Genomic DNA, 25,200 nt, shown 5'->3' with positions numbered 1-25,200 from the left:
CATTTCTCTGATAATGAGTGATGTTGAGCATCTTTTCATGTGTTTGTTAGCCATCCGTATGTCTTCTTTGGAGAAATGTCTATTTAGTTCTTTGGCCCATTTTTTGTTGGGTCGTTTTTTTTTTCTGGAATTGAGCTGCATAAGTTGCTTGTATATTTTTGAGATTAGTTGTTTGTCAGTTGCTTCATTTGCTATTATTTTCTCCCATTCAGAAGGCTGTCTTTTCACCTTGCTTATAGTTTCCTTTGTTGTGCAGAAGCTTTTAATTTTAATTAGATCCCATTTGTTTATTTTTGCTTTTATTTCCAGTATTCTGGGAGGTGGATCATAGAGGATCCTGCTGTGATTTATGTCGGAGAGTGTTTTGCCTATGTTCTCCTCTAGGAGATTTATAGTTTCTGGTCTTACATTTAGATCTTTAATCCATTTTGAGTTTATTTTTGTGTATGGTGTTAGAAAGAGATCTAGTTTCATTCTTTTACAAGTGGTTGACCAGTTTTCATAGCACCACTTGTTAAAGAAATTGTCTTTAATCCATTGTATATTCTTGCCTCCTTTGTCGAAGATAAGGTGTCCATAGGTGTGTGGATTTACCTCTGGGCTTTCTATTTTGTTCCATTGATCTATATTTCTGTCTTTGTGCCAGTACCATACTGTCTTGATGACTGTGGCTTTGTAGTAGAGCCTGAAGTCAGGCAGGTTGATTCCTCCACTTCCATTCTTCTTTCTCAAGATTGCTTTGGCTATTCAAGGTTTCCTGTATTTCCATACAAACTGTGAAATTATTTGTTCTAGTTCTGTGTAAAATACCGCTAGTAGCTTGATAGGGATTGCATTAAATCTGTAGATTGCTTTGGGTAGTGTACTCGTTTTCACTATATTGATTCTTCTGATCCATGAACATGGTATATTTCTCCATCTATTAGTGTCCTCTTTATTTCTTTCATCAGTGTTTTATAATTTTCTATATATAGGTCTTTAGTTTCTTTAGGTAGGTATATTCCTAAGTATTTTATTCTTTTCGTTGCAATGGTGAATGGAATTGTTTCCTTAATTTCTTTTCCTACTTTCTCCTTATTAGTGTATAGGAATGCAAGGGATTTCTGTGTGTTGATTTTATATCCTGCAACTTTACTATATTCATTGATTAGCTCTAGTAATTTTCTGGTGGAGTCTTTAGGGTTTTCTATGTAGAGGATCATGTCATCTGCAAACAGTGAGAGTTTTACTTCTTCTTTTCCAATTTGGATTCCTTTTATTTCTTTTTCTGCTCTGATTGCTGTGGCCAAAACTTCCAGAACTATGCTGAATAGTAGTAGTGAAAGTGGGCACCCTTGTCTTGTTCCTGACTTTAGGGGGAATGCTTTCAATTTTTCACCATTGAGGAAACACATGCTGGAATCAAGATTGCCGGGAGAAATATCAATAACCTCAGATATGCAGATGACACCACCCTTATGGCAGAAAGTGAAGAGGAGCTAAAAAGCCTCTTGATGAAAGTGAAAGAGGAGAGTGAAAAAGTTGGCTTAAAGCTCAACATTCAGAAAATGAAGATCATGGCATCTGGTCCCATCACTTCATGGGCAATAGACAGGAAAACAGTGGAAACAGTGTCAGACTTTATTTTTGGGGGCTCCAAAATCACTGCAGATGGTGACTGCAGCCATGAAATTAAAAGACGCTTACTCCTTGGAAGAAAAGCTATGACCAACTTAGATAGCATATTCAAAAGCAGAGACATTACTTTGCTGACTAAGGTCCATCTGGTCAAGACTATGGTTTTTCCTGTGGTCATGTATGGATGTGAGAGTTGGACTGTGAAGAAGGCTGAGCGCCAAAGAATTGATGCTTTTGAACTGTGGTGTTGGAGAAGACTCTTGAGAGTCCCTTGGACTGCAAGGAGATCCAACCAGTCTGTTCTGAAGGAGATCAGCCCTGGGATGTCTTTGGAAGGAATGATGCTAAAGCTGAAACTCCAGTACTTTGCCCACCTCATGCGAAGAGTTGACTCATTGGAAAAGACTCTGATGCTGGGAGGGATTGGGGGCAGGAGGAGAAAGGGACGACCGAGGATGAGATGGCTGGATGGCATCACGCACTCGATGGACATGAGTCTGAGTGAACTCCGGGAGTTGGTGATGGACAGGGAGGCCTGGCGTGCTGCGATCATGGGGTCGCAAAGAGTCGGACACGACTGAGTGACTGAACTGAACTGAGGATAATGTTTGCTGTGGGTTTGTCATATATAGCTTTTATGATGTTGAGGTATGTTCCTTCTATTCCTGCTTTCTGGAGAGTTTTTATCATAAACGGATGTTGAATTTTGCCAAAGGTCTTCTTTGCATCTATTGAGATAATCGTATGGCTTTTATTTTTCAATTTGTTAATGTGGTGAATTACATTGATTGATTTGTGGATATTGAGGAATCCTTGCATCCCTGGGATAAAGCCCACTTGGTCATGGTGTATGATCTTTTTAATGTGTTGTTGGATTCTGATTGCTAGAATTTTGTTGAGGATTTTTGCATCTATGTTCATCAGTGATATTGGCCTGTAGTTTTCTTTTTGTGTGGCATCTTTGTCAGGTTTTGGTATTAGGATGATGGTGGCCTCATAGATTGAGTTTGGAAGTTTACGTTCCACTGCAATTTTCTGGAAGAGTTTGAGTAGGATAGGTGTTAGCTCTTCTCTAAATTTTTGGTAGAATTCAGCTGTGAAGCCGTCTGGACCTGGGCTTTTGTTTGCTGGAAGATTTCTGATAACAGTTTCAATTTCTGTGCTTGTGATGGGACTGTTAAGATTTTCTATTTCTTCCTGGTTCAGTTTTGGAAAGTTGTACTTTTCTAAGAAAATTGTCCATTTCTTTCACGTCCATTTTATTGGCATATAATTGCTGATAGTAGTCTCTTATGATGCTTTGTATTTCTGTGTTGTCTGTTGTGATCTCTCCATTTTCATTTCTAATTTTATTGTTGATTTTGCTCCCTTTGTTTCTTGATGAGTCTGGCTAATGGTTTGTCAATTTTATTTATCCTTTCAAAGAATCAGCTTTTGGCTTTGTTGATTTATGCTATGGTCTCTTTTGTTTCTTTTGCATTTATTTCTGCCCTAATTTTTAAGATTTCTTTCCTGCTTCTAACTCTGGGGTTCTCCATTTCTTCCTTTTCTAGTTGCTTTAGGTGTAGAGTTAGGTTATTTATTTAACTTTTTTCTTGTTTCTTGAAGTATGCCTGTATTGCTATGAACTTTCCTCTTAGCACTGCTTTTATAGTGTCCCATAGGTTTTGGGTTGTTGTGTTTTCATTTTCATTCATTTCTACGCATATTTTGATTTCTTTTTTTATTTCTTCTGTGATTTGTTGGTTATTCAGAAGCGTGTTGTTCAGCCTCCATATGTTGGAATTTTTAATAGTTTTTCTCCTGTAATTGAGATCTAATCTTAATGCATTATGGTCAGAAAAGATGCTTGGAATGATTTCAATGTTTTTGAATTTATCAAGGTTAGATTTATGGCCCAGGATGTGATCTATCCTGGAGAAGGTTCCGTGAGCACTTGAGAAAAAGGTGAAATTCATTGTTTTGGGGTGAAATGTCCTATAGATATCAATTAGGGCTAACTGGTCTATTGTATCACTTAAAGTTTGCATTTCCTTGTTAATTTTCTGTTTAGTTGATCTGTCCATAGGTGTGAGTGGGGCATTAAAGTCTCCCACTATTATTGTGTTATTGTTAATTTCCCCTTTTATACTTGTTAGCATTTGTCTTACATATTGTGGTGCTCCTATGTTGGGTGCATATATATTTATAATTGTTATTTCTTCTTCTTGGATTGATCCTTTGATCATTATGTAGTGGCCTTCTTTGTCTCTTTTCCCAGCCTTTGTTTTAAAGTCTGTGTTTTTGGATATGAGTATTGCTACTCCTGCTTTCTTTTGGTCTCTATTTGCATGGAATATCTTTTTCCAGCCCTTCACTTTCAGTCTGTGTCCCTTGTTTTGAGGTGGGTCTCTTGTAAGCAGCATATATAGGGGTCTTGTTTTTGTATCCATTCAGCCAGTCTTTGCCTTTTGGTTGGGGCATTCAACCCATTTACGTTTAAGGTAATTACTGATAAGTATGATCCTGTTGCCATTTACTTTATTGTTTTGGGTTCGGGTTTATATGCCCTTTTTGTGTTTCCTGTCTAGAGAATATCCTTTAGCATTTGTTGGAGAGCTGGTTTGGTGGTGCTGAATTCTCTCGGCTTTTGCTTGTCTGTAAAGCTTTTGATTTCTCCTTCATATTTGAATGAGATCCTTGCTGGGTACAGTAATCTGGGCTGTAGGCTATTTTCTTTCATCACTTTAAGTACGTCTTGCCATTCCCTCCTGGCCTGAAGCATTTCTGTTGAAAGATCTGCAGTTATCCTTATGGGAATCCCCTTGTGTGTTATTTGTTGTTTTTCCCTTGCTGCTTTTAATATTTGTTCTTTGTGTTGGATCTTTGTTAATTTGATTAATATGTCAATCATATTAATGGGGTGTTTCGCCTTGGGTTTATCTTGTTTGGAACTCTCTGGGTTTCTTGGACTTGGGTGATTATTTCCTTCCCCATTTTAGGGACGTTTTCAACTATTATCTCCTCAAATATTTCCGCATGGTCTTTCTTTTTGTCTTCTTCTTCTGGGACTCCTATAATTTGAATGTTGGAGCATTTCATATTGTCCTGGAGGTCTCTGAGATTGTCCTCATTTCTTTTAATTCGTTTTTCTTTTTTCCTCTCTGATTCATTTATTTCTAACATTCTATCTTCTATTTCACTAATCCTATCTTCTGCCTCCAATATTCTACTATTTGTTGCCTCCAGAGTGTTTCTGATCTCATTTATTGCATTATTCATTATATATTGACTCTTTTTTATTTCTTCTAGGTCCTTGTTAAACCTTTCTTGCATCTTCTCAATCCCTGTCTCCAGGCTATTTATCTGTGATTCCATTTTGATTTCAAGATTTTGGATCATTTTCACTATCATTATTTGGAATTCTTTCTCAGGTAGATTCCCTATCTCCTCCCCTTTTGTTTGGTTTGATGGGCATTTCTCCTGTTCCTTTACCTGCTGGGTATTCCTCTGTCTCTTCATCTTGGTTATATTGCTGTGTTTGGGGTGGCCTTTTTATATTCTGGGAATTTGTGGAGTTCTCTTTATTATGGAGTTTCCTCACTGTGGGTGGGGTTGTATCAGTGGCTTGTCAAGGTATCTTGGTCAGGGAAGCTTGTGTCGGAGTTCTGGTTGGTGGAGCTGGATTTCTTGTCTCTGAAGTGCAATGAAGTGTCCAGTAATGAGTTATGAGATGTCTGTGGTTTTGGAGTAACTTTGAGCTGCCTGTATATTGAAGCTCAGGGGTGTGTTCCTGTGTTGCTGGAGAATTTGCGTGGTATGTCTTGCTCTGGAACTTGTTGGCCCTTGGGTGGTGCTTCGTTTCAGTGTAGGTATGGAGGCATTTGATGAGCTCCTATCGATTAATGTTCCCTGGAGTCTGGAGTTCTCTGATGTTCTCAGGATTTGGACTTAAGCCTCCTGCTTCTGGTTTTCAGTTTTATTTTTACAGTACCATGTATACAGCACCAATGATAAAATATCTAGGTTAAAGATGAAAAGTTTCTCCACATTGAGGGACACCCAGAGAGGTTCACTGAGTTACATGGAGAAGAGAAGAGGGAGGGGGTAGTTAGAGGTGACTGGAATGAGATGAGGTGGGATCAAAAGAGGAGAGAGCAAGCTAGCCAGTAATCACTTCCTTATGTGTGCTCCACAGTCTGGACCGCTCAGAGATTTTTCACGGAGTTATACAGGGAAGAGGAGAGGGAGGAAGTAGACAGAGGTGGCCAGTAGGGTAAAAGAGGGAAATGAAAAGGAGAGAGATAGATCCAGCCAGTAACCAGTTCCCTAAGTGTTCTCCATCATCTGGAACACACAGAGATTCACAGAGTTGGGAAGAGAAGAGAAGGGGGAGGGAGGAGGCAGAGACAACCTGGTGGAGAAAAAGGAGAGTCCAAAGGAGGAGAGAGTGGTCAAGCCAGTAATCTCGCTCAGGTAAAATTGGGTACTGAAGATTGGGTTTTTTAGTGTACAAAATTGACAACAAATACCAAAAAGCAAAGATAAAAATCTAGAGTAGAGGTTGGATTTTCAAAATATTAAAGAAAAGAAGAAGAAGAAGAAAAAAAAAGTCACGAGAATTATTAAAAAACAACAACCACCACACACACACAAATATATATATATATGGCATTTCTTTAAAAATAGGGTCCTTTTTTTGAAAAATAATAGTAGGTTATAAAAATTAAAATTAAAGGAGAAATAGAGGACTTAAATTTTTTTTAAGTTTAAAAAAAAGGAGAAAAAGAAAAGAAGAAAGAACAATCAAACAACATAATCAACCAAAAAAAAAAAAAAAAAAAGAGAGAGAGAGAGAATGGTCGTAAAAATAGTAAAGATATATCTGGGACTTTCTCTGGTGTTGTGGCAGTGTGGGGTCACTTCCAAGGTGGTTCCCTCTGTTTAGTTTCTTCTGTTTGCTTGTCTGTTCAGTGTCCGACTTCCACCCTGACACAAGGGGGGCGGTGGTGGACACTTTTTTGGTTTTTTTTTTAGGCTCACTTGTTCAGTTGCGCTGTGGGGAGGGAGGGATGCTGCAAACAAATAACACTGGGGTGCTCGCAGTGTCTCAGCCATGCTGGGCATGCCCCTGCACATGGCGCACACCGCTCAGGCTCTCTGTTGCTCCGCCGGGAACTGTCTGAGGCCAGCCCTAGGCTGCATGCCCCTCCCCGGTCTAAGCCTCTCAGGCTTGGCTCTCAGGTAGCCCTCAGAGGCACAGATCCGGTTGGGCCTGCATTCTGTGCCCTTCCCAGGTCCGAGTAGCTCAGGTGTCTGGCAAGCGCGGTTGCTGCGACTTATCGCCTTTCCCGTCCCTGGTGCTCAGTTTTCTGGGTGTACCGCTGGGGCCTCTTGTCAGGCGAATGGTGACTGTCCAGGACCCCAAGAAGTCTTAGCAAAGAAGCCTGCTTGCAGTTTGGTAGGTAAAGACTCTCCAGGGCTGCAATTGCCTCCTTCCAGCCCTTATGGCTCTGGCTGCCTGTCACCTGAGGGGGATGGTCTGCAGCCGGCTATTTCTGTTCCGTCCTTTGTTCTGTGTGCGGTCCTGGCAGTGTCTTATGTTAGAGCTTTTCACATGGTAGCTATCCCACAGTCTGGTACGCTAGCCCAAGTTAGTTCACGCTGGTTACGCTTGAGGCATTCCAGCCGGATTCTTAAAAAGCACTTCAGCCCGCACCTGCCTGTCCAGCCCCCACTTGCTAGTGGCAGATGCAGGTGTCTGCGCTGCTTCTCCGCTGGGGGAGTTACCGTTGGGCTCAAAATCTGTTGCTTTTAATTATTTATTTATTTTTCTTCCCTGTTATGTTGCCCTCTGTGCTTCCAAGGCTCACCACAGACTCGGCAGCGAGAGTGTTTCCTGGTGTTTGGAAACTTCTTTTTAAGACTCCCTCCCTGGGACGGAGCTCCCTCCCTACCTACTTTGTCTCTTTTTTCATCTTTTATGTTTTTTCCTACCTGTTTTTGAAGACAATGGTCTGCTTTTCTGGGTGCCTGATGTCCTCTGCCAGCACTCAGAAGTTGTTTTGTAGAATTTACTCAGCGTTGAAATGTTCTTTTGATGAATTTGTAGGGGAGAAAGTGGTCTCCCCGTCCTATACCTCCACCATCTTAGGACTGCCACTCCTCATTGGAGTTTTGATTTGTATTTCTCTAATTTGATTTGCATCTTTTCATGTGCCTGTTTTTGACATTTTTAAAAGATATTTTAAGTGAGTTGTTTATTATTTACTCTTCAAGTTGAGTTTTATGAGTTTTTTATAGGTTTTGTACATTAACCCCTTATCATATATATCATTTATGAATATTTTTTCCCATATTGCAGGTGATATTTTCATTTCATTGATAGTTTCCCTATGTTGTGCAAAGTGTTTTAGTCTGATGCAGTCCCATTTATTTATTTTTTGCTTTTGTTTCCCTTGTCTGGAAGTAACTGTATGTGAAAGATCTGAAATAGGGGATTTTTTTTTTCAAATGGATAACCATTTATTAAACGGTCTGTCCTTTCTCAATTGAATTTAAGTCCCTCCTATATCATGCAATAAGATGTCAAATACACATGGGTCTATTTCTAGACACTATATTTGAATCCACTGATCTTTTTGTCTGGATTTCCCTGGTGGCTCAGACAGTAAAGCATCTGCCTACAATGCGGGAGACCCAGATTCAATCCCTGGGTCGGGAAGATCCTCTGGAGAAGGAAATGGCAACCCACTCCAGTACTCTTGTCTGGAAAATCCCATGGATGGAGGAGCCTAGTAGGCTACAGTCCATGGGGTCACCTACCAGTCCATTTGTACTGATCTTTTTGTCTAGATCTGTACAAATGCCACCACTTTAATACTAGTATAGATTTACACATTTCTGGTGTATGTTATGGCAGGCCTAACATTTTCTCCTTTGCCAAAATGTATTGTCCATTTCTATAGGCTTGCTTTCCTGTTTGTTTTTATTTTTCCTTTTCTTTTTTTTTCTTTTGTCATATTGTATTGGTTTTGCCATACATCAACATGAATATGCCACAGGTATACACGTGTTCCCCATCCTGAACCCCCCTCCCTCCTCCCTCCCTGTACCATCCCTCTGGGTCGTCTCAGTGTACCAGCCCCAAGCATCCAGTATCATGCATTGAATCTGGACTGGCGATTTGTTTCATGTATGATATTATAAATGTTTCAATGCCATTCTCCCAAATCATCCCACCCTCTCCCTCTCCCACAGAGTTCAAAAGATTGTTCTATACATCTGTGTCTCTTTTGCTATCTCGCATACAAGGTATATATTTTGAGTAGTTATACTCAAAAAGTTACTGCTGGAAATTCTAGCAAATACATTAGAAAAGATCATTGATGGAAAGCATCCTTATCTTTTTCTACTACTTTCAGTGAAAGAGCTTTTGTTCTTCTCCATGAAGTTATGTGAACTCTGGGAGACTGATAAATGTTGGTTTTTATGCCTATTTGTTTATTTGCCTATTATGTAAAATTTTCCAATTTTAAGAATTCTCTCTGATATCTAGATGGATAACCACATAATGCTCACATTTTTTTCTTGTTAATAAGATGAATTATATTATTTGTTATACTAGCTTACATGGTTGGGATAAAATTACTTGGTTAGGCTAAATTTTAAAATTTTACTTAATTTAATAGTCACATATGGCTAATGGCTACCATATTGGACAGTGCAGTTCTACAATAAGAGACTAATCTACCTAAGCTTAGAAATAGAGAAGTTTAAGATTTACTCACTTAGATTAACAGAGAGTGCTATGTGAGCTTGACTGCAATTTTAAATTATTTAAAAATGTGTATATGACTAGGATACATTTGAAAAGATATATACCAAATACTAGTAATGTGTATCTCTGAGAAAATAAATACAGTTGGTTGCATTTCTTCCTTTTCTGTATTTTCCATTTTCCCTAATATAAAGTAGATAATTTGTGCTAAAAAAAATTTCCCAGTTTTGTTCAGGATCAAAACCTTTTAAAATCTGTGTATGCTGCCCACTAAGATTTTTGTTTAGATTTTCAATTCCTATATTTATATGTGAGGCTAACTTAGGGCAGTTACTGTTATCTTGAGCAGATTTTGGAATTAAAAAATATTTTTACACTCTAATGAGCTGTATGGCATATCATCAGTTTTGTTTTGAAACAAAGATGACAGTTATCACCTCTCATAGCAAATGAATAGCAGAACTGTGGCTTTTGAAATCCTGCTACCATTCCAATCACAGAAAATTAATAACTGCCATGAAAGTACAAAGAAGTCAGAGGTATGAAAACAACAAAACTACTGAGGAAAATGTTTATTTTTAAAAATCTGGTCTAAATGTTTAGCAAATCCAAATCCTGGGCTAGGTTATAGTTTCTTTGTCTCTAAAACGTTACATGGAAGGTTGTATTTAACCTATGACATCCTAAATTCTGAAGTGTGATGGCTAAAAGTGGTTAATACTGAATGTGTGTTCCTGTAAGGTGCAGGAGTTAAAGATGTACCCTCTAGACCCCCACTGTTTGTGTTCAAGACCCGGATCTAGAGCCCATTAGCTAAACAACCCTTGGCAAGTGATTCCATTTATCTTTGTCTCAATTACCTCATCAGTTTTACAGCTTAGTCCTCAATGAATGTAAACTACTCATAATACTACTACATACAAAGAGCTCTGCAATACATTGCTTCCTTTATCCTGCATCCTGGATCCTGTTTTTATTACAACCACCATGGAAGACAGGTGTCTCCCAGCCTTCAAAGACTGAGGCTCAGAGCTTACCTTATTTACTCCTGGTCACACAAGTTAGTTGATGGCTGAGTGGGATATGAGCCCAGGACTGAGTCAGTCAAAAGTTATGCTCTACTACATAGTTCTACTTACTTCTCAAAATCTATTCAATCAATTACATAGTATACTGTAAATGCAAAATAAACCTCACCAAAGAGAAAGAAACATGCCAGAGTCACTGAAAAAAAAGCATTAAAAAAAAAAAAAAACTGTGGAGGAAAGTAATTAAATCTTAAGTAGAAGCTTTAATTATGTGCACTTACCATGTAATAGCCTGGTAGTAGCTTCTGGAGGAACTCTGCTTCTTTATGCTGAACTGTTTTGATGATAAATTCATCATCACTGGTCACAAAAAACAAGGATCCACTGGCTCCAGGGTTAGACAGCTCTATTAGAGGTTCACTGCATATAGAATACTACAAGAACAAATACAGAAGCAGTAAAAATACATTAATGTGTATGATGCATCCAGTGAAGAAAATCCGACCATTACATGTCTTACCCATGTTAAAATAGGAAGCCCTCTCCAAGAGCTTTAAGAGGAGACTCTAGGTATACTAAAATGGCTCTTACGAGATTTCTAAAAATTTAGCTGATCCATTTACCTTAATAAAAGAATCAGGAATCACCACGTTTGTTCAGTAACTCCAGAGTGGTGTTGACCAAGGCATTTTGTTTCTAGCACGTGCCCACAAAATAAGAATGGAAGGTGTGGGCCCCACTGTGTATTCATCACTTGACACCAACGCATATTCTTGTCTCACTGTTTACTCTCCTAAGAGAGGTCATTCACTCAGGATTTCAACAAAGAGATGACTCTAACATCTGCATCTCCAGCCAAGATCTCCCTTGGGGGATCCAGAGCTGTATGCCTAACTATGTAACAGACATTTCTACTTAGTTATACCACAAACACTTCATATGTAACAATTTCAAAAGCAAGTTCATCTCAGCCTGTGGTTAGCCCATGTGGTGCCTTGGTAGTGATTAGAAAGAAGGAACTCTTTTTTTTCCCCCGGTACATAAACAGGTTGGTGAACAGATGAAGGGATAGATTCCAGTCTTCACTCCTTCACCTTAGCCAGGTATTCCTGGGTGGTGCACACCCTGTACAACTATACATGCTGACTAGATCATGTGGTCCTCCCCCATCCTCCATCTTCTCTCTTTCTCCCTATCTTATAAAAAGGAAGTATCGTTCATTCCCCCTCTCTTATAGAAAGGAAGCATCATTCACTCTGTTCTCCAAACCAGAAACTGGGACATTATCCTTGATGTTTCACATTTGTTCATCTTCCATATCCAGTCTACTGCTAATATCTGCCCCATTCGTGACATCTCTTTTTCAAATTCCTGAAATTCAGTGGTTTCATCATTTTATACCTTGATTATATGGCAAGCTCAACCTGTTCTAAGCTATCCACTCTTGACTCCTCCTGAGCATCCTCCACAAGGAAACTAGAGATCTTTCCAAACTGCACAGCCTTCCATGCCTTCAAACCTTTCTGTGGGTTCCACTGTTAATAGAGACAATTACACCCAAGTTTCTTAGCAGAGCATTCAACTCCATGGATGACAAAGCTCTGCTCTTCAGCCTTCTCTCTCATCCCTTTCCTCCTTAAATTGTACCTCTAACTCCAGAGAACTATTTCTCACTTTCTCACGTGTGCCACACACTCTTGATTATTGACTGCATTTTCTTCTATCAGAAACCACCTTCATGCTACCTTCATCTGGCTGAATACCACCAAAAAAAAACTTCCTTTAAAAAAAAAACACCTAATTTTCTTGACAACAGACACTGGACTACCATTATATGACAACAAATTATCTTTGGTAGGATGCATATGCACTTAAACACTTGACATATGGATTTCATCATCCACTTGGCTCGCCAATTCTTCAGGAAAACCCTTAGGATGATTTGGTTAATATCACATATGATTCTAGTTCTATGTCAGAAATGCATTATCCATGTTTATTCAACATTTAAAAAGTACCTACTGAGTGCAGATAGATGCACTGCCCCAGGCACTTAGGAAGCTTATACAGTAGTAGGAGGAAACAGCCAACAAAAAAGTAAATAACTTACACATCAGAATGTGCTTAATTGCTGTTGAGAGAAAGGACACAGGAAGGGGGATGGGAGTACCACCAACGATGGAGACAAGGTGGCGACTAAAAGCCTTATTGGGAAGGTGGCATTTGAAGAGAGGCCTGGGGATATCTGGAGAAAGGGTACTGAAGGCAGAAAGAAGGACAAATGCTAAGATCTTGAGACCTGGAGAGTTCACAGCACAGCAAGGAGGCCACGGCTGAAGCAGAGGGAGCAGAGAGGACAGCTGAAGGGGAAGAAGCTAGAAGGGTCTGGTGGGACAGACAAATATATAGGCTATATATGGAATGTGGCCTTTTATTTAGGGGAGCTGAAAGCCACTGGAGGGTCTGGAGCAGACGACCACACACTCCCTCTGCTGTGCTGAGAGGCCCCAGGAGGAGGACAGAAGGAAGACACAGTACGGAGGCTGGTGTAGTGACGCTGGCCTCCAGTGTCAGCGGGAGGCACTTGCTCCGGAAAACTCTGCCTGGTTCTGTGGGTCCACATCACCTGCTTCCTGGCACTGGATGCTCTTGTCACAGAAGACACCATGTGAACGTGTTAGTCGCTCAGTCATGTCTGACTCTTTACAACTCAGGATTGCAGTCCGCCAGACCCTTCTGCCGATGGAATTCTCCAGATAAGACTGGAGTGGGTTGCTAGTCCCTTCTACAGGGGATTTCCCCAACCCAGGGATCGAACCCAGGTCTCCTGTATTGCAGGCAGATTCTTTACCATTTGAGTACCACAAAATACCTTAATTGCCTATTTACTTATTCCAAGTTCCCTCTAGACTACAAAACTCTATGAGGGTAGAAACCATGACTCTTAAATTCTGATATGGTTCAGGATCTGTGCCTTGTACACAAAAGGGACTCAATAAATTTTTGTCAAATAAATGACTGAAATTTACCAACAACTGAAGGGCTGTCAGTCTCCCCAAGTAGTGCTCCAAACCAGCAGAACAGGCAATTTTAGGTTTATGAGTTTAGTGTTTATTAGTTAATAATCCCTATTATTGACTTATAGAAACACTGTGGGCAGAGAAAAAGGTTAGGAAGCTAATGTGTGAGATCAGACCAGCCCTGGTGAGAGGCAATAGCAGGGATTTAAGGAACTGTATTTTGAGGATGGAGGCATTTGAAATCACCAGGGCTGAACATCCTTCAAAGTGTTTTATCTGGGTTTGTGAATATGTAAGTCCTTATCAAAGAAACATCTGAGAGGATATGAGGAAGAAGGGAAGGAGGGAGGAGAAGAAACAGACAAACTGGGAGAAAAATGATTAAAAGGCAGTGTCTAGATGTTACCTTTTAAACCATCCTGTTTTGGCAGCACTGTGGGTAAGGGAAACAGAATTCGCCAGGAAAAAAAAGAAGCAAGAGTTCACTGCCTTTCTTAAGATCACTGGCAACTTCCATCCCCTACCTTCTCCTTTTTCCTCCAGCCTTGCTTCCTGAAGCTCTCTTGCTAAGCAGCACTGCAACCTAAGCCCTTAAGAATGAACTGAGGATACGCAAGGAAAATAAAAACAGTCATCAGCCTCCACACAGGATGCTGTAAAAGCCAAGAGGAAGCAGAGGGAACCTTTCCTGCTCTGGGCAGAGTCCATGTGGAAGGAAAGGCCTGGGTTTGGAATCAACTGACAGTTTGTAAAATCATGACTCTGCCAGTGGCTAGTCACGTGACCTTGAGTAATTTAGCATCTTAGAGTCTTAGAAACCTCATCTCTAAAATAAAGATGGTGATATATACTTGATAGCATCTCAGAGTGTTAAAAATAAATATTTTTGAAATCCCTGGCAAGAGTGACCACTTAGGCACTGCTGTTGCCATTTTTCACTACCTGCTCAGCAGTGCCCTAGGATGTACTGAGAGTTTCAGCCTAACTCCCATGACAAGAAGGCTACTCAAAGTACACACTAAGATGATCTTGGTGAAGCAAGAAAAGAGATGGGTGGGGGGTGATAAGTTAGGAGTTTGGGATTAAGACATACTACTCTACATAAAATAGATAAACAACAACAAGGACCCACTGTATAGCACAGGGAACTCCACTCAATATCTTGTAATAATCTATAATGGAAAAGGATCTGAAAAAGAGTATATACGCATATATATATATATATATATATATACACACACATCTGAATCACTTTGCTACACTTGAAACCAATACAACACTGCAAGTTAACTATACTTCAATTAAAGAAATTAACTTAAAATTTTTTTCTTTTTTTTTTTTTTAAAGAAAAAGTGGGTGATTTGTGTAATGACAAATCTGAGACTCAGGAAAATAAAGGTGTAAACCTCATTCTCATAAAAAATGAAGGCAGATCCCAGACTCTCTTAGGATTTTGATTCTTTGTTTCTTGGGTTTTCGATTTCTGGCATAGAATCCTCTTGTGGGTAGGAGTAAATGTTGTGAAAGTACAAAAACAACAAAGAATGCAGAAATTAGGGGCTGCAAATAGAGAAATTAGGGGGTGATTCAGGAAGAGCTGTCTAGGGAAAACTGGATTCAGATGTGAACATCTGCTTCCAATTAAAGTCTCAGATTCTTCCAGAAGCAGTGACACAAACTGGAGACTCTTTCATTGGTTACTAATTGCCAAATACTCCTTTATTATGCAATTTACAGATGAATATGAATGGAGAAATCAGTTGTTTTGCCCTCTTTCAATAACCATTTTGGGGTCACTTCTAGCACAGTATCAGTATACAATAAGTTGGCATTAGGATGCAGAATCCCTTCTACCATTATCACCTCTGATTCTATGGCTTTTCACCTTGCAACTCTGTTAGTCTTCTCTGCTAAGCTATCCTCTTCAAAATGCTGCCTTTTCAGAGCAAATAAAGAGGAGCTATGGGAACATGTTAATTAGCTGTGACCAACAAGCCCCTGTGTGCACTTGATGCACCTTCCTGGCACTCTCACTGTGTAAGCTGTTGCAGGGTGCTCATTCCCTGCCTTCTATTTCCTGCAGGGCCTCCCTATGTACCCTGGAAAGAATGCAAAGCACAGTCCAGCTGGGCTCTGCCAAGGCAAATCAACGCTGTAATCTTGCACAGTGAGGTGGAGATCATTTTTCCTGCCACTTCTTCCCCTCAATGGTGTTTAATTATTTACTCTGCTCTCTTTCTTATGGGTGTCAATAAACCTAAATCACCCTGGACTTGGGAATACCCAGGCACCTGGAAAAGAAGGAAATTAACCAAAGGCTTGTTGCCTAAGCAGAAATGGGGCGAAAATGCTCTGGGGCCCCTTCCCCTGGGAGGTCTTTATTTAGGAACAAATAAGGAAGAAGGAGCATTTGCGTTGCTTTGTAGTATACGTGGATGCACGCTCACCATGCAGTCTCACATCCAATTATGCACGTTTCAACATGAATTTGTAATCAGCACGCACTTGGTGAATTTTAATAGTACTGAGAATGTAATCAGAGTAATTCAGGCTGAAATCCAGATGCAACAGCGTAAGACTAAGCAGAAATACACACATATCACAGGGATCTGATATCAAATCTATCTATAGTGACCAATCCCTACATCTTCGCCTTTCCCCTTCTGTTTAGATCAGTATATCTTCACAAATTTGGGTTTAGATAACCCTAGTTTGATGGATGCCAGGATGTATTTGTGATGTACACTGTATCCTTTTTTTTCTTCACGTGGTGTTTCAAGGGACATCTTATTTCATTCTTCTGTTTTTTGGGCTTAACCATTCCAAAATATGCTTTGTTAGGTGTATTTGATCTCTTTGTCTCATTTTTCAGAATGGATAACCACAGTTCACAGTTTGATGGCTAGGGAGTGACCACCTTGAGACCATACCTTTTGGGTTTTTTGTGGGGGCCGTGCTGTGCAGTTTGTGGAATCTCAGTTCCCCAACCAAGGATTGAACTGGAGTCCAGGGAATTCCTACCATCTAATGACAGGTCTGGAGAAGGCAATGGCAGCCCACTCCGGTACTCTTGCATGGAAAATCCCATGGATGGAGGAGCCTGGTAGGCTGCAGTCCATGGGGTCGCTAAGAGTCAGACACAACTGAGTGACTTCCCTTTCACGTTTCACTTTCATGCACTGGAGAAGGAAATGGCAACCCACTCCAGTGTTTTGCCTGGAGAATCCCAGAGACGGAGGAGCCTGGTGGGCTGCCATCTATGGGGTCGCAGAGAGTCGGACACGACTGAGGTGACTTAGCAGCAGCAGCAATGACAGGTCTAAGACTCAGTGGTTGGAAGCATGTGAGACTATGGTTCTGGCTTGGGCTGTGCCTCCACCCCTCAGCATGGGTAACCTGGGGCACTTCCCTTCACCAGTGTCAGATTCCTCATCTACAATGAAGAGTTGGGCTAAAAAGTCTCTGAGGTTCTATCTGACTCTCTGAAGTATAATGCCTCAGGCAAAAGACCCCTTCCTCATCTACCACACTCCAGATCACTGGGTAGGGTCCTCAGATACAGTGCTTTGGAGGTGAGCCTCCAGAAGCTCCAAGACCAATAAGGGGAGCTGCCTGAGCCTGGGCTGGGGGAGGTCCTGCCACTGGGGACAAGGTAGCCACGTAGTTAGAGGTCCGTGGCCCTTGTTCTGTCTTCTGCAGTTCCCAGAGATGGGTCCGGTTATCGAACTGTGTGTGCAATTAACAAGGAAGGTGGAATGCAATCAAACAAAAGCACACTAACCTGCCCGGGTTTTATCTGCACCACACCCCCCACCTCAGCCTTTTATCATGAAAAATTTCAAATATACATAAAAGTAGAGAACTGTGCAATTAACATTCATGTGTCTATCTTCCGGTTTCACAGCTATCAACTCATAGCCTATCTTGCCTCCTTATACCCTCAATCCTTCCCCCTGCCTGCTTTCCTCAGATTCTTTAAAGCAAATCACAGACATTAAATCATTTCTCCAATAAATATTTTCCTGAGTGTTGCTCAGTTGTGTCCGACTCTTTGCGACCCCATGGACTATACAGTCCATGGAGTTTTCCAGGCCAGAATACTGGAGTGGGTAGCCCTTCCCTTCTCCAGGGGATCTTTCCAACCCAAGGATTGAACCCAGGTCTCCTGCATTGCAGGCAGATTCTTTACCAGCTGAGCCACCAGGGGAGCCCAAGAATATTGGAGTGGGTAGTCCATCCCTTCTCCAGTGGATCTTCCCAACCCAGGGATTGAGCTGGGGTCTCCTGCATTGCAGGTGGATTCTTTACCAGGTAAGCTACTATTTGTCTCTAAAGGATGAGGATTCCTCTTATAAAAGAGAACCATAATACCCTTATCCCATCCCTTTACAAAAAATATCTTCCACGTAATCAAATATCTAGTGAGTCTTTACATTTCACTAATTTCCTAGAATTAAAAAAAAAAAAAAATAACTGGTTATTTGAATTATTTGTCCCTGCCTTTCTAAGGGCTAACCTGAAGATAAAACTCTAATACTTTGAAACTCCAGTACTTTGGCCACCTGATGCGAAGACTGACTCATTTGAAAAGACCCTGATGCTGGGAAAGATCGAAGGCAGGAGGAGAAGGGGACGACAGAGGATGAGATGCTTGGATGGCATCACCGACTCAATGGACATGAGTTTGAGTAAACTCTGGGAGTTGGTGATGGACAGGGAGGCCTGGCATGCTGCAGTCCACAGGGTCGCAAAGAGTTGGACATGAATGAGCAACTGAACTGAACTGATCTTTCTAATATTCTTGATCAAAACCTTCCTTTCCTGCTATCCTGGGCCATTCAAAGTCCTATCTAAAGCACTTGCATCTCTGGTCTCAGTCCTAACACTGCTCTTCATCCTTACATGCCATTCCAACATCTTTCCCTTTTTCCCCACCTACTCAAATTTAACTGTAATTTTTAGGTCACGGTTAAACCATGCCATATTCATAAGAAGCCTTCCTAATCATTGATCCAAGAGAGAGCAATTTCTCCCTCCTTTGAAATCTTGAGCATTTACTACTGTTTCTCTTCCTCTTTTTATTTACTGCCTGGTAGAAGGGGTGGTTTTCAAACATCAATCATCATCCCAATTGGATTCTAAGTTCTTTGAGTGTCATGACTTGTAATTTTTTTGACTCTCTCCATAATTATTAGCAAAGCATTTTAGTTACAGTTGCTGTTCAAAGTACGCAATAATCAATTAATGACTTTCTGCCAGGTACATGAAGGAGGACTTCTGCTTTGAGAAGCCATCAGCATAGCCTCCTGCTCCTTTGTAAACATTCTGACCCCATTAAGAAGGTAATTTTTCCAGCTTAAAGACTCATTAGGAAACTGTATAAGCTATGTGACTTGTTGCTTAGAAAAAGGCCTTCCCAAGGAAAGAAATCCTGTGAGGCAGACTGACTAAAGAATGGGCTTCCTAGCCTGCAGGTTGATGGCCATTGGCCCACTAAATGGAGATCTGTCAGGGTAGACAGCCATCTCATTACACTGATTGAATCTGTGTTATGAAATGCAAGTCTGGGGCATCACCTTGGTTGGCAGAAGCTTAAGGTAAGTCAGAAAGAGAGAATCCATTAACTTGTAACATATGGCAGAAGATGAGCTATCATCAATCTTGTTTTCAATAACACAGTATCAAGACCTCACTGGGTTCTCCAAACATGTTTCCTGAATAACAGTAACCCTCAGTAACTACCAAATGGCCAGAAACTAAAGGATCTTCCCTAATGTAAATCCTGCCCCACATCCTGCAAATGCCTGTGTTCATGTACTTGTGTGGTTAAGAGGGCAGGGTTGACATGGCTGTGGAAGCACCTAATCTCTCCACCAGCGGGGTGTGGAGAGGTAGAGGTGTGGGATGTGGGGAAGCAGAGAGCGGCACAGCCATCTGACAGATGTGAAGTGACAGCTTGTGTGGTTTTGATTTGCATCTCTCTGTTACTAGTGATACTAAGCATCTTTTCACGTACCTGTTGGCCATCTGTATGCCTTTTTGGGGGAAATGTCTATTCACAGCCTCTGCTCATTTTTAAATCAGGTTGTTTATTTATTTTTGATGTTGAGTTGTATGTGAAAGTCACTCAGTTGTGTCTGACTCTGCGACTCCATGGACTATACAGCTCAGGGAATCCTCCAGGCCAGAACACTGGAGTGGGTAGCCGTTCCCTTCTCCAGGGATCCTCCCAATCCAGAGATTGAGCCCAGGTCTCCCACACTGCAGGTGGATTCTTTACCAACTGAGCCACCAGGAAAGCCTGAGGAAACTGGAGTGGGTAGCCTATCCCTTCTCCAGCAGATCTTCATGACCCAGGGATTGAACCAGGGTCTCCACTGCAAGCGGATTCTTTACCAGCTGAGCTACCAGGGAAACCCAAATGTGAGTAGTATGAGTGCACATTTAAGGCAGCAGGAAGCCCACAGTTCTACACAGTTCTCGTGCTCTATGAAGACTTACTATTACTTCCTTGAGCAACCAGTATACTTTTTCATTCATCAGGCAGAAGTTTTCCTTAGGGCTCAACTGAGGGAGAGGGTCATTCATGGGTTTTATCAGCTCAGAACAGAATCAGCTTTGAATTTAATTATTTGTACTATATTCAAACTATAAAACAGAGTTTAAATATTCTCTGTTATTAAGTAACACATGTTACTGTACTTCTTCTGCAAAGGATTATTCTCAGATCTGGCTCAAGTCTTACTAAGATCATTCAGAATGGAATGAACAATAAATACTTCATGGTATCCTTCCTAAAGCTTCTTGAAAACCAAGTTTCAAGAGCCCCAGGGTGTTAACAGTGATCAAATTATAAGATAAACCATTTTTCTCTTGAAACAGGAAGAAACTTCCTGGCTTCTTGAACAGGAATAAGGTAAAACTCTAAGGTCACATCAGACTTTCTCACAGAAAGCCTGCTGTGTTTGTACTGGCTGCGTGCCAAAAGGCAGACAGGGAGAAAAGACAGACTTAAGGATAATACATGCCCTCGTACCAAATAAAAAATACCTTTAGAAAGAGCCCACATGAAGAGCTGTTTAGGACAAAACTATCCAGCTTCTCTAAAATCATATTCAAATTGTTGGTCAAGGTAAACATGGCCATAGGCCATGGCAGGTTTGAGATGAATGGTACAAATAAGGCAATTAAAATAGGGAGACTTTCAAAGAGAACCCAATCAGCAAAACTCACAGGAGTATTTATAGCTAATCATATCTCTTAGAAGAATTATCTAAAGTAGCAACTGAATTCCACTTATTTAAATATCAATTACCATAGTAGATTCTATAGCTATCAGGTAAAACTTAGAGTCCAACCACATTTCCTGAAGCTAAATTTATAATCATTATAAAACTTGATCCTTTTGCTATGCTCCAGAGTTTTGTAAAGTAAGAGACCCAGGCCATTTGTTGCTGTTGCTATGAGACGCTTGTTGCTATTGCCATGAGACAAATGTTGACGTCACACATTTCTGGAGAAGGAAGGAAAATGATAAGTTCTTACCAAGTAATCATCAGGCTTGATACCAAAAAGTTCTCTGAAATATCGGAATGCTAGTGGAGCATACGTCTTAAATCTGAAGTCTGGGTAGTGATGTGCTGGGGTCAGATTGCTCCCTTCACTGCAGTTAAAATGTTAAAAAAAAAAAAAAAAAAAAAACGAGAGAAAGAGAGAAAGAACATTAGCAAAGACAATTTTGACTTCAAATTCTAGCTCTATTAGTCCTGTACCAATTTCCCCTCTAGTAAAACATCCCTTGATACTGAGTCTCTCTAAGCTAGTGTCACAAAGGCCAATGGCCATCAGGGAAAAACAGCTGCTAATGCAGCAAGGGCCACTCCAAGCTCACTTCCCCTGCCAGTCACAGTGTGTCTTCAGCCTGAAAATTCTTCATCCCTCTGTGTCTCCTTTCTGAGAAAATCACTCCATTCTCTCCAATGAAACCACTGCTGTAATGCTTTAGGTATTGGAGCAATTTCAAAAACGCATTTTTTTAGCCATGGATTTTGAATATTGCATAAACATTTTAAACTAGGAGCAAGTAAAATAACTTAGAAAATGTCTCACCAACAGAAAGAACCAACACAGTGGAAAGAGATGGGTGTTGAATCTAAACTCTTTCTTATATCCACAGGTACAGGGTAAAGACCTTAAATATTTAGGGATTTTAAAACCTATTTTCTATTCCCACACATATCATGATTTTTTTCCTCTTCTGGGTTCATCTTTGAAAATTTTTGTACAAAATTTATGACACAGTATAAGGTATAAGGAGGTCAGCCAATACTCATGCACCTAAACTGTTGCTTAAGAAATAAAATATTATTCATGTAGTTCAATTGCCTTTAGTACTTTTAATGGATCATATACTCCTCCTTCTCCTTAGAGACATCCACTACTCTGAATTTTTATGTTTATGATGTTTACCATCCATTTTGTCCTTTGACTACATACAGTAATATATTTCACATGACATTACCTAATTTTTTATTGCAAAAAAATTTTTTTATTTAGAGGTTCAGAATCCTTTTCAACACATTCTAGGTGGGACACTGAGGCCAGTCTTTCATGGATATTACACAAATACATTGTGCAAATAAAAAGGCTTTCAGCATACAAGTACTTAGAATCCAATCCAATTTAAGTTTGCTGAGGTCTGTCAGATTTTTTGTATCAGTACCTGACACATGGTAGACAATAAGTATTTTCTGAATGAAAAAATGAGTTTAAGATAATGCTAATTCAGTAAACTTGATTCTTAGATGAAGCTTAGGTTCTAAAGTCAACATAAAAGGGAAAAAAATTACATAGTCCAAAATCATCCTTAAAAACTATTTAGGAAATGACCTGTTCAATATATCGTGTGGCCAGTTTTCCCCCTGCATGGCTACAGATGACGGTTTCTTTTGGTGACTTCCAAAAGAAGTAGTAGGCTTGTGTTGTTAGGGGCCATCCTATAACAACCAATCTTCTCTGGGAAGGCCAGGGCTGCACTCAGGCAGCAGCAAGGCACATACAGGATGGAAGTGACACAGGAATGGAGGCTGCTTGGGAGAAGAACTCACATATGACCAGATCATCTGCTCACTGAACTGGCTATTGTTGCCCTAAGCAAGCACAGTTGAATATTCACAATGCTTGTATGATACCCAGGCATGGTGTCCAAACATTTCCTCATCCCATATTTTGGGATTTATGAGACATGCACTCAGTTATATGTCTTATGGGACTGCCAAAAGGAATGATTTCGGAACTTACATAATTATAAGTTGAAAACACGGGCTGTGTAGAAATAAGAGGTTAACAGCAAAGAGGCTCATAGAGACCTCTGACATCTTTTCTCACTGTTGCAAGCAAGTAATAATAATTTGAAGCAGGCTACTTTCAGTGGGCCAAGAGTGTTGCCAATTTTTTATTTTCTCTCACTCTCTTATCTCCTTTCTATCTCATGCAGTCAAAATAATTCATTCTATTACAGATCACCTTCAACATTCAAGAGTAAAATAAAACACCTGTTCTACTTACATGGAATTATTCTTTAAATGATTTATTCCCATGAAGTTGGGGACCCAATATTTTATCAGAGAGGATACAGTATATATTACTATCATTTTACTCAGAGCTTCTTGAGTTGTTCACCTTTCCCTGAATCTACCACTAATTACAACAGCTTTCCTTGGATTCACATCTCCCCGACTACTGTGCTTTGTTCAGAAAAGGTGTGAAAAGGATAGTGTTAGGTTTCCCTGGAGATGAGACAGGCAGACACATGTGTGCACACACACACACAGAGAACATCTCTAGTTAAAGAAAGGGAACCTTTATTTCTTTACATATCCACCCTGACCCCTGACAACTGGTATAAAAAGCCATTACATCACTAAAAATGAAAAAAATAAACTGAATCTATTAATAGCTAGCTTTGGGCCACATTAAGATATAAAGAAAGGTATGGATCAACTATGATACAGGCCTGCCTGTATGGAGTCATCAATAAATTATATTTGTATAATGGAGACAATGAACAGAGAACAAAGATAATACTTAACAAAGGCATTACAGGAAGTGGCAATTTCTTCACAGCATAATTAACAGATATTAATAATTAACTGCTGAGGTTATACAATCTTGAACTTCTCCACTTGCCTGAATGGAGAAGAATGTTCCCTAATAGTGAATCATAATACATGACCACTTTTCATTTGTTTTTCTCCTAGTAGATTATAGTTCATGAATTCTGCTTTCCTTTGACAAATATTAAGATTTTGCATTCTCTCAAATCACACTGGACCCCCTGTGTGGGAGCTGAGATGCTCCTAACTCCTGTAGTTCAGGGAGACTTGTGTTCAAATTCCATCTCTGCCACTGACAAGTTGTGCTGAGACCCAGTACCAAGCCTCTAGAAATGACATGGAAGAGTGGCTGAAAATGTGAAAGAAAGGCCATGCCCCAGCACATGTGGAGCCTTCAGTGAGTATGGATGATTGAAGTTGCATGGAAACAAGAGATAGCCCAGGGTTGAACATGTCACATGAAGAATGAGGTGGCTAAATGGTTTTGTTTTTGTTTTTGTTTTTTAATTTTAAAAATCAGGAAAAAGAAAGTGACAAAATGAGAAAATACTGGGTTGGCTAAAAAGTTTACTCAGGTTTTTCTGTAGCATTGTGCTAAAAAACGCAAACGAACATTTTGGCCACCACAAAATGTGCAACTCATTTCACAAAAAGCTAACCTCCCAATATAAACAGCTCTAAGATATAGCAAAGACCAAAAAGTTATATATTAATATTCTTAAAAAATAGCCAAAGTTAAAATCAGGTGGTTCACAGAAATGGAAGTACAAATGACTTACACATATGGAAGATGTTCAACCTCATTTGTCATAGAATAAATGCAAATTAACTGTCACCAAGAGATCATTTTCTCTCTCAGATGAGTAAAAATTTGAAACTTTGCCATAGCTCAAGGGAGATTAGCACCCTGAGACACTACTAGTGGGAAAGTAAATTGATACTTTTTCTTTGGAGGACATTTTTACATTTTTTACATTAATTTGTCAAAATTACAAATGTATATATATAACTCTTGATTTAGCAAATGCATTACTATATGCTAAACTAGTATTTGTATCAAATGATATATGTGTACCTGGTTATTCATTGTGGCACTGTTTATAAGGATGAAGGATTGAAGCAACTTAGATGTCTCTCAGAAGGGAACCAGTCAATTAAGGTTCAGTCACACACTGGAATATTATGCAATTATTACAAAAGAATGAGGAAGCTTATGTAACCTCAGTTATACAGATAACAACACTCTAATGGCTGAAATTGAAGAGGAACTAAAGAGCCTCTTGATGAGGGTGAAAGAGGAGAGTTAAAAAGCTGGCTTAAAACTCAACATTCGAAAAACTAAGATCATGGCATCTGGTTCCATCACTTCATGGCAAATAGATGGGGAAAAAATGAAAGCAGTAACAGATTTTATTTTCCTGGGCTCCAAAATCACTGCAGACAGTGACTGCAGCCATGAAATTAAAAGACACTTGCTCCTTGAAAGGAAAGCTGTGACAAACCTAGATAGCTTAGTTAAAAAGCATAGAAGTCACTTTGTGGACAAAGGTCCATAAAGTCAAAGCTGTGGTTTTTCCAGAGGCCATGTATGGATGTGACCGTTGGACCATAAAGCTGGCTGAGCACCAAAGAATTGATGCTTTCTTTTTTTTTTTTTTTTT

General features: G+C 40.0%; 1 protein-coding gene across 2 annotated transcripts in view; it reads right to left on the bottom strand.

Moving 5' to 3' along the window:
- The window catches only part of PIP5K1B (phosphatidylinositol-4-phosphate 5-kinase type 1 beta), a 352,598-nt gene that overhangs the window by 143,459 nt on the left and 183,939 nt on the right, over positions 1 to 25,200 (bottom strand). For both annotated transcript variants that reach the window (XM_040249018.1, XM_040249072.1), the window contains 2 exons: positions 20,970 to 21,087; positions 10,686 to 10,838 (listed from right to left, as the gene is read on the bottom strand). In XM_040249018.1, the coding sequence (XP_040104952.1) occupies positions 10,686 to 10,838; positions 20,970 to 21,087 (271 nt within the window). The remainder of the gene's footprint in view (positions 1 to 10,685; positions 10,839 to 20,969; positions 21,088 to 25,200) is intronic.

Source organism: Oryx dammah, unplaced genomic scaffold (assembly GCF_014754425.2).
Source record: "Oryx dammah isolate SB20612 unplaced genomic scaffold, SCBI_Odam_1.1 HiC_scaffold_1, whole genome shotgun sequence".
Taxonomy (NCBI): Eukaryota; Metazoa; Chordata; class Mammalia; order Artiodactyla; family Bovidae; genus Oryx; species Oryx dammah.
Note: the sequence above shows the minus strand (reverse complement) of the source record. Positions and strands in the feature narration are given on the sequence as shown.